The sequence below is a fragment of the Marmota monax genome, unplaced genomic scaffold (genome assembly GCF_021218885.2).
Source record: "Marmota monax isolate L192 unplaced genomic scaffold, Marmota_monax_Labrador192_F-V1.1 WCK01_AAM20220418_F8-fsc00012, whole genome shotgun sequence".
NCBI classification, from domain to species: Eukaryota; Metazoa; Chordata; class Mammalia; order Rodentia; family Sciuridae; genus Marmota; species Marmota monax.
In genome coordinates, this window is record NW_026695227.1 from 10,112,084 (window position 1) to 10,122,705 (window position 10,622).

The following is a 10,622-nucleotide window of genomic DNA, read 5'->3' on the forward strand; positions in this document are numbered from 1 at the left end:
CCACCTCCTGCCACAAATAAGATAACCAACCTCATTGTAGAGATATGGAAATTAAAACATTTTTACTTAGGCTGGCAAAGATCAAATGGTTTGAAAACAATGTTGATGAGGCACTCTCATAATTTTCTGATGCAAGTATAATTTAGAAGTCTGTACAGAGAACAGTTTAACATATACCAAAATTTTAAATGTCCATGTCTTTTAAGCTCTCAATTCTATTTCTTGAGAGCTTAAGAGGTGCATAATACATATCAGCATTATAGTAGCAAAATATTGGAAACAATCTAAATATTCATTAATTTGGAAATGACTGAGTTAACCACAGCCTGGCCACAAAATGAAGTACTAAATAGAAGAATAAAACAGCTCCCTATATACTGATAAGAAACAGAGGTCAAAATAAAATAGAGCTGGGGATGTAGCTAGCTCAATGGTAGGCTGCTTCTCTAGCATGCCAAAAGCCCTCAGTTCAATAAACAAACAAACAAAAACTTTATACTGCAGAATGGTGCATATAGCATTCTTTGGGGAGAGAAAAATGAAAAACATTAAAGTATATAGATTATTTCTAGAAGGACTTACAAGAAAATTTAATGATGACATAAGAAAGAGATTAATGGGTTGGTTAAAGTAAAGGCAGTAAAAATGAAAGTTGACCCATTTTGTATCTTTTGAATTATGAACCATAAATATGTATTACCTATTTTTAATGTATCATTTTAAAATCCAAAATATTGGAAATTAAAAACTCAAATGGCAATAACATTATTCTAATCAAATTATATAATTCCAGATCCAATTCCAGGAATTTAACTTAGAGAAGTACTTCCACAGAAATTGCCCTCCCCCAAAATATAAAAACTTAAATAGTCATTCAAAAAGAAAGTAATTAAATAAATCATATGCATCCCAATTAAAAAATGGAGTTGATTATATATACTGTCATAGTAAGATATAAATAACAGAAAAAGGGATAAAACAAGCAGAAAAATATGTAAAGTTTAATTACATCTCTTTCTAAAAAGGTGATATGCATATAAAAGTAATTTTTTTTAAAGAAGAGGAAGGGCCGGGTGCAGTGGTGCAAGCCTGTAATCCTACCGGCTTAGGAGGCTAAATCAGGAAGATCTTGAGTTCAAGTCAGCCTCGGACCTTAGTAAGTCCCTAAGCAGATCAGCGTGACCCTATCTCAAAATTAAAAAAAAAAAAAGGATTGGAGATGTGGCTCAGGGGCTGAGTGCCCCTGGGTTCAATTCCTGGCACTAAATAAATAATAAATAAATAAATAAATAAGAAGAGGGAGGGTATACAAACACAAGCCAAAGAAAAAACAGCAATTCTCCCTGAAGAATAAGAATTTCCAAATTATATTTCTGAGTGTTCAAATGCTTTTTAATGGGAGGTATTCACGTACTACATATTTTTTTTCTTTTCAAATCACAATGTTAAAGAAATGAAACTCAACAGGGGAAAAGAAACTTAGGGAGAGGTTTTTGCTTACTCACTAATCTAATTTTCATTATATTTCAATACTCAAGGCATGAAGGAAATACAGCCAATCTCCAAACTTAGAATATTCCATCATTTTTAATCTCAATTTAGAATTTTTCAACTTCACAATGGTGCAAAAGCATACCCATACAGCGACTCTGCTTTTCACTTTCAGTACAGCATTCAATATATTACATGAGATATCCAACATTTTACCATAAAATAGGCTTTTTGTTAGATGATTTTGCCCAACTATAGGCTAATATAAGTGTTCTGAACATGTAATTGAAAGAAGGGTTCAGAAGGCTAGAAGGCTAGACTAAGATACAATGGTTGGTCATTGGGTTTTTTTTATTGTTTTGTTTTGTGGTGCTGAGGATTAAACCAGGGTCTGGCATGTGTGACCCACTACTGAGCTGCATCCCCAACCCTGATATTTAGTAGTTTAAGTGTATTAAATGCACACTTTTAATTTACAATACTGTCAATTTACCATGGGTTTTTTGAAATAAGATCCCATCATAAATTAAGGAACATCTTACATATTTTATTGGGATAAATTATTGTTTAATTTACCTAAAACTTTTGAAGTAAAATGTTGTTAGGATTATAAAAACATTAAAATGCTAAATAAATACACTTAAGGGTTTGATTCACCAAAAAAGCAAATCATGTTTTAAGTTCAGCACCCTCTTTTGTTCCTCACCATAGCTCTGCTATATTGAACTTTTTTTACAACAGTGCATTCTAGATAAAGATCTGATAGTTCCCAAACTACATCAAACAAACAAAAAACAAGATTTCAGAAAAAGAAAAAGTCTAGAGTATGCATTCTGCCAAAATGTAATGATTTTTTTCTACTAGTAAAGGAGAATCACAGTTCATTTAGCCTTATTCAATTCAAAGGATATTTTATTACTCAGTAATTAAATGTCTTCCAACTTTGTTAAAGAACATCAGGAATTTTAATGCAGATTCCACCAGTAAAGTAAGGCATTCTCTTTTCCCACTCATTAGCTAAATTACCTTGAGAAAGTTATTTAACCTGCTATTTAAATCTACTTTCTCCTCTGAAAAGCAGGGTTGCTGGGAGCATTATATGAGATAATGCATGTAGAAACCTAGCAAAATGTTTGATACAGAGAAAATATTCATTAAATATTAATTTCTTTCCCTCTGAGTATTCCTTCAAAAGCTCCTAGATAAACACAAAATAACAACATAGTTTAGCCAAACAGTTTGTAACATGCACATTAATAGAGATATATTTCATTAATTATTCCCTTGTTCAGAACCCCATTTTACTCTTCCTAAAGATTCCTGCAAGAATCATCTTTAAGTACTACTGGTCTTCACTGGCTCCCCAAACTCCTCACATTCATAAAGAGTAAAAATTCTCAATCAACCAGTACCAGAACTTAACCAGTTACTCAAGCAACTTGATTAAACCAGAGAATCGTTAAAAAACAATACAAGCCAGGCACAGTGGCACACATCTGTAATCCAGTGGCTTGGGAGGCTGAGGTAGGAGGATAGCAAGTTCAAAGCCAGTCTCAGCAACCCAGCAAGACCCTGTATCAAAATGAAAAATTAAAAAAGGGCAGGGAGTCTGGGGCTACAGCACTTGCCTTGTATGTGTGATCCTTAGCACCACATAAAAATAAAACAAAGTAAAGGCACTCGATTCATCTATAACTACAAAAAATTTTTAAAAAATAAAAAAGGGGGGCTGAGGTTCTGGCTCAGCGGTAGAGCACTCGCGTAGCACGTGCGAGGCCCTGGGTTCAATCCTGAGCACCACATAAAAATAAATAAATAAAATAAAGATATTGTGTCCAACTACAACTAAAAAATATTAAAAAAAAAAATAAATAAAAAAGGGGGCTAGGGTTGTGGCTCAGTGGTAGAGCACTCGCCTAGCTTGTGCAAGGCCCTGGGTTTGATCCTTAGCACCACACAAATAAATAAATAAAGGTATTGTGTCCAACTACAACTAATAAATAAATAAATAAGGGCTAGGGATGTGGCTCAGTGGTTAAGCGCCCCAGGTTCAATCCTCTGTACCAAATAATAATATAATAAAATTGTAATACAAGCTGAAACATGTTAATATAAAATATGTAAACATTCATTCCTGCCTTCTAACACAAGCAAAGGCCTCTTCTTTGAGTACAGGTCCACTATAGATTTCTATATCTTTTTTTTGCATAAACCACATTCATGTCATCTGTGCTTTCTGGTTTGGGTTTGTAAAGTGACAGAATTTTAAATCACTTGTAAAAAAAAAAATAATAATAAAGTATCCTATAGTGGGGACCGCCCTGGATGAACACGACTTTAAGGACTATAAGTCCGAAGTAACTTGGGTAGTTACCCCAGATCAGATAACAAGGCGTGGGTCCAGGTGTAGGCGTCACCCCTGGGGTTGAGTTACACTCACCTGTTCCTTTGTAATCCTACCCCTTCTGCCTTTTTTGGATAGAATGTTCTAAGAAACAGCATCCACCCCCCCACCCCAGCCAAATAAAAGCCCCCTTGCAAACATGCGTGCCCTCTCCCCCTACCCCCGCCTCTCTCTCTCATCAGCCTCTGGTGACCTTCTCTTGCCCTATTTTGGGGATCCTGAGCCCAGGAGACAAGGAAGACATCCTGAAGCTCATATAAAAGGTATTTTGTGTCTGTATGGTATTTTGTGTCACCCCAAGTTCACACGAGTGACTTTAGTTCAGCCTCCCACACTAGATGGGGGTGGCATCCTATATTTTTCATAATCTTTTCTCCACCTAATTCAACATCAATTTTTATAGACTATTTCTATAAGTCTTTACATAGCCTTATTAACTGAATTCTACCAATTTATATAAGGTTTAAATTAATTACAATAACAACGGTTGATATAAACAGATTTGCTAACAAGTGACATAAACAGATTTGGGAATAAACACAACCACTTCTGGGTAAAGTATATCAGCCAACTTATGGGGGCACACTCTCTTTAGAGTAGTCTAATGATATGGGGGGATCTAAGAATATGCTTGATGGAAGACATGCAGAGCACTGGAGACTGCAATGAGTCAGTCAATGGAAGTTGGCTAAGAAAGCTTCTATTACACAATCTTCTTACTCTGATTATCAGACTACTCAGCACTCTGTATCCACTTTAACTGCTTTTATTTCCACTTCTATTTGACAGAACCCTTCTTTCAATTACATGTGCTCTCTTCCTCCTTTTGCTTTTACCAGGCTCATCCTATTCACCTGAAAATGCTCCTTTTTCTTTCTGCCTATGGAAATTTTACCATCCTACAGTCCCAGCATAAAGATTTCTTTTAACTAGCCAGGCCTGGTGGCATGTACCTGTAGCCTGGAAGACTGAGGAGGGAGAATCACTTAAGCCCAGGAGTTTAGGGCAGCCTAGGCAACACAGGAAGATTCCCTCTTCAGAAAAAAAAGAGAGAGCGAGCGAGCCAGCCTAGGATTCATTATCTCCCTTTCCTGTGAGCTTATATTACTTATAGCCTATATTACAAAATTTATCCCCTTATTATGTGGTAATCCTTTTTATCCCCTTTTTCCTGCTTTAATTTTCCCCTTTCTGCTGGATTATTCCTATTATAACACAAATATGTTCTAGTATTTTCTAACATGTTTTAAAATATCTAAAACCTACATACTTAGGTACCACAGTATTTTTTATTTCTCCCTTCATACCCATATTTCTTGAAACAGTTGCCTACTCCTGTTATTTCTATTTCCTTATTTCTTACATACTTTAGTTCTAACTCATTACAGTGTGGGCTTCATCCTCATCAAGTCTTTCATCAAGATCAATAACAACCTCTATATTGTCCAATCCAATGATTTCTATGTTCTCTTATTTGATTTCTCAGTGCCATCTGACAGATGAGTGTTTCTTCTTTCTAGAAACTTCCTCTGGCCTTTTAGGACTTACTTCCTTATTTTTCTCCCCCCACCTTGCCCCCTGCCCACCCACTGCCTGACAATCTCAGCTTCCTTTCTCTAGTCATCCTCTAATATACCTCTTGATATTTTTTTCAAGGATCCATCTCACTTTTCTCTTCCCTAAGAGTTAGAAGTTTGCCAAAAGGAAAAGAATCAACTTCTAAGAAAGCTTTAGAAATTCTAGTAGTGTTTTGGGGGAAACAATAGTAGTAGTTAATGAGAAAGGACTAGAGATAGAAGGAGTCCTACAAGGCAAAAGTTACAACAATGAAGATTTGTCCCATGTCATGACATTTAAATGTCCCACCACATAGGCACATGACTAAGAAATCTACCTAGAACTTAACTCAGTTTTACAGATCAAAGTATAGTTTTAGAAACTAAAGCCATCATATAATCAAGAGACACCTCTGGTTCTTCTCCATGAGTTGAGTATTTTGGAAAATCAGATAACCAGTAGCAATGAAGATCTATGAGATGCCAGAACTACACCTCTGCCTCACTCCACGAAGGGCAGTCATTTGATTTTACACATAAGTAAGGCAATCTCCATCGAATGTTCCAGCTCTATTTTCTCCAGGGCACACTCTTACCATCTAGCATACTGCATCTTTTACTTATATTTTTTATGCACTTCCCCCTCCCACGAAAAGGTAAGTTCTATGAGCAAAGTAGTTTTCACTTTATTTACTGCCCACTACAGTGTCTGATGCATACAAGGGTTCAATAAATATCCACTGACTCAATCTGATTACTTCCTGTTTTCTATTATGCTTATGGACAAATATTTCAATATTGAAATCATTAAAAAATACCTTTATTTCTCTGTCATACTATGATAGAAGCACTGCATTGATTTTTTTATTATGAGCACAGATAAATTATATTAGCTATGAAAATCATGCCAGAATATTAAGAGTAGACATCAAAATATCTATTATATTAAGGGGGTACTAAGTCTCAAAGGTTGAGAAACACTTTTAACCAGGACCTCTCTTTAGAATACCAGAGTAACAAATCCAATTGCCTCCTTTACAATCACAAAGAAAGGTCCTAAAGACAATCCCACTCTAACATGCCCAAATGGAAACTGATTATCTCCAATATGTCTCTATCATCCCTGCAGCATCTCAAAATATTACCCCACTGACTCCAGAAAGCTAGGAATCATATTTCAATCTTCCTTTCCTTTCTCCATGACTCCAATCTATCAACAACTTCTCTAGTCTACTTTCAAAATATATCTGGAATTTATCCACTTCTCTCCACTACCAAAACATTACCTTGTTATTTGAACTATTTCAGAATCTCACAGCGAGGTGCCTGCCTCCACTGTTTTCCCTTCAATCCATTCCCTACATAGCAAAAAAAGGCTCGCTTAACTGCTTCTGATTGAAATTAGAATAAAATTCCAAGCCTGGTGTGTGGCATAGGCCTGTAATTTCAGCAACTCTGAAGCTAGGCAGAAGGATCACAAGTTCAAGGCTAGCCTCTGCAACTTAGTGAGATTCTATCAAAATAAAAGGGCTAGAAATGTGGTAGAGTGCCGCTGTTTCACTTCCCAGTACCACAAAAGAACATAAAATAAAATTCCAAATCCTAATCATGGCTACTTGACCAACTTTCCAACTTTATCTTATACCATTCTCCCCTTTACTCACAACATGACTGCCATAAACATGCTCCTTCACTTCCTACAACACACCAGTCTCCTCAGTGTCCTCCCTCTTCTGGGACTCTTTTTTCCTCCTTTTCCAGCTTCTCTTCTGTCCCCTTGCCTTATGCTTATGCTTACACACACGCACTCCCGTTGGCTCCTTTTCATTCAATCGGTCTTTGCTTGCCTGACACTCAGACTGATTTTATTCAACCTAAGGTAAATGTTCCCTATTATTCCCTTTTTATTGTTTCTTTACGGTACTCACCACAGTTTATAATCATATATTTAATAATTTCTTTGCTTTTTAAATGTCTGTCTCAGTCACAAAAATAAGTCCCTTAAAAGCAAGAAAAAAGTCTGTCTTGTTCACTGTCATATATCAGCTAGACCAGTAAGGATCACAGGGACTAGCAAATTGCTGACACTTAACAACTATTTATTGAACAATGAAATTAATGAGTCACCCTTGAACCTGATCTCCCCCCTCACCAGCAAAATCCAGTTTTCAAGGCCTAAGAATTTTAATCTCAAAAATATTCTCAAATCTTTACTAATCTATTCCCATTTCCACATATTGCCTTGACAATTTTACCATCTTCTTAACTGCTTTTCCTGCTTCACATCGGTCCAGTACATCAAGGACCTATCAGGCTAGGAATAGAGCTCTGTGACATAGCACTCGCCTAGCATGCACGAGGCCCTGGGTTTCATCCCCAGCACCATAAATAATAAATCAATAAATTCAGGTAATCCCCAAAAGAAACAACCTAATACAAATATAATCTTTTATTTCCACTGAAAAAGCTCCCCTGGCTTACCACTGCCTATTTATAAAGGAAAAATATCATAGGAAATTAGATTTGACTCAAACCTACCAGCCCAGCCTCAAACCCTCAAACTCACATACCCCTTTTATTCCAGACACATCTCAAATTAAGATGGTTCCCTGAATATACCAGGTGTCACATTCTTGTCTTTGTATTCCTTCTGTACAGTAAAAATTCTGGGTGTCCCTCAAGGCCCAATTCAAGTGTTGCTTCAAATGTCAGTTCCTTACAAGTTTTCCTAAACCTTCAGAGACAGAATTAAGTTGCCATATTTGAATTTAACACTCTTCATCTTGCGTGGAGAGGCAGTAATAGCGTAGTGGTTAGGAGAAATGATTGCCAGGCTATGGAGATTTACAAGCTAAGTAATCTTATGCAATATATTATCATCCCTGGGCCTCAGTTACCTTATCTGTAATATGGGATAATAATTAAAAAGTACTTAGCACAGATATGGCAATAATGAAATACAATTCATGTTACCTATTAGTTACTAAAATGTGTGGAAAAAGTATGCTTTGGTTATCTGTGTATCCCTATTACCTAACATCTAGCCAAAAGCATACAGAATTTTTTCAAATGAATATGAAGTTGGGATTAAGAATTACCATGACAAGTAGAGGTAAACTACAGTGGTGAGAGAACATTTAAGGAATACAAAAAATATTTTATATTGAGATGAAATCAGGCTGTATATTATCATGTATCTATTAACTTTAAGCATTAATAGCCTAAACGATTATTGCTGTAATCCTTTGGCTCATCACGTCGACTTTTATTGCAATATTTTCTTGGCTTCTTTCAGCCTCTGGTTTATTACTTTCCAGGCTGTACACCTGCACTAATTTGCATGACTTTTAAACTAATCATTAGATTTAAAAAGCAATTTTGTAATTTAAATCCATAGCACTTAATGACTTCCTACCTCAAGGCACTAAATTTACACTTGAAACAGCTCGTCAGACCTACCAGTCTATACAAGAGAGAAAGTGTTCCAGTTGTGTTTGGAACTTACACTGATAGTTCTGAAAATGTCAGGCTAAAGGTGGATATTCTACAATGTAGGATAGGACTCGGAATGCCCATAAAGGGCTGTAAGTACATTCTCACGCAGAGGTCCATCACACAGGCGCCAAAAGTCATCCTTCCCCTAGAGAAGGACGTGCTTGTGTTTCCGTGGCCGCGCGGCCACGCCTTGGGATCTGTGCTGACTGGCAGGTGGCCTGTTGTGAGTCCAGACATTAGGGTCACCCGGCATGCAGAGCAGTATGAACCTCTCCGCGCGGCGGGGTGTACCGCGGACTGCGGCCAGCCATGCACCCATCACATGGGCTTCGGCCTCGGCGGACATCCCTCTAGGGAGGTCTGGACAAGCACGACAGCAGGGCAGTGGAAAGGGAATGGGCTGAGGGGTTGGGAGCAGGTGGGTAGAGCCTTCACTGGGCTTGGCGTTCTCTGGTTTTTGAGGGGCAAGACCTTGCACCAACCTCCACGAAGGCATCAGTCAGGTCACTAGCACGGTCCATCACTGGCAAATGGCGCCCGGCCACGATTTTCACCTTCAGCTTCCCAGGCATCGTCTCGGCTTCGGCCTCTCCTTGGGCTCCTGCAGAAACAAACAAGCGAGCCTGCGCCGAGAGCCCGGCGGGCGGGGGAGGGGCGCGGGCGTGTGGGGAGCGGCGCGCGCGCCGGCGGGAACGCGCGGGGCAACTGACAGCAGAGGGCGCGCGGAGGCGCGCACGGGTACCGCGCCGCCGCGCTGCACTCACTGTGGGACAGAAAACGGGGTTGTGTCGCGCGGGCGCTGAGGCCTCTTTCCGGAGAGGTAGTCAGAGAGAGGACCTTGGTGGATTCTGCCGGTCTGGTACAACAGTGCTGGGAAAAGAAGAAGCTAAACCCAGTCAGCATCCCGTTGAGCCTGTGCGGCACCTACAAGTATTTCTCCTGCCATTCCCCCCTCCCCCGCCCAAAAAAAAAAAAAAAAAAAAAGATGGCGGCTCTCGGAGCGTGGAGGCAGCATCGATCTTTCGGCGCTCTGCCCGCTTGGCGGAGGAGAAATTAAAATTCGCCAGGAAAAGATTAAGGGGGCGGGACTGACGTCGAGGAAGCGGGAGGGCAGGGAAACGGGTCGAGTCCTGCATCATTCACCGAGTCGCGCGTCGCGTTGTGTGGGGTGCCGCGCTGCTAACCGGCAGAGAACCCCGCGTCCTCCAGTGAGCGGCGGCTTGGCAAGCCATAAGCGCCTCTTTCTGGAAGGGCTGTGACAGACTTAGCTGCAGTGAAGATTGCTAGAGGAGCCTGCCTTTAAACACCCGTTAGTGGTTGGTAAAACCAATCTAGCTGGTTCCTACGTGGAAGGCGTACAGGTGCCTGTGATTAGATTCAGTTTTCTGTGAAATAAAGAAATATCAGGTAGTATTGTTTCCCGAAATGTTTGGTTCAGCCATCCGCGCTTGTACTGTGTACTGGATCATAGATGTTACCTTGGGCGAGGAATGGGAAGGGAACACTCTAAAATCCAGAGTCCCTGAAAAGACCCCTGCAGGCATAGATCATCTCAGTGTGGTTATCAAGAACCTAGGAGCGGAAAGGGAAGACCTGCCTTGGGAAAGTACAGTCAACTGTACTTGGGTTCATGAGAAATGAACCCGAAGAGCCATTACATCTTTCAGAATTGACCC

General features: G+C 39.3%; 1 protein-coding gene across 21 annotated transcripts in view; it reads right to left on the reverse strand.

Moving 5' to 3' along the window:
* Positions 1-9,900, reverse strand: part of C2cd5 (C2 calcium dependent domain containing 5) — a 94,184-nt gene extending 84,284 nt beyond the window's left edge. For 8 of the 21 annotated variants that reach the window (XM_058576145.1, XM_058576148.1, XM_058576146.1 and 5 more), the window contains exons 1-2: positions 9,711-9,900; positions 9,429-9,547 (exon numbers count right to left, since the gene is read on the reverse strand). In XM_058576145.1, the coding sequence (XP_058432128.1) occupies positions 9,429-9,547; positions 9,711-9,849 (258 nt within the window). In that variant the 5' untranslated portion in view covers positions 9,850-9,900. The remainder of the gene's footprint in view (positions 1-9,428; positions 9,548-9,710) is intronic. The other 13 variants (XM_058576149.1, XM_046435917.2, XM_058576147.1 and 10 more) reach the window with 3 other exon arrangements.
* Between the last annotated feature and the right edge of the window lie 722 nt (positions 9,901-10,622).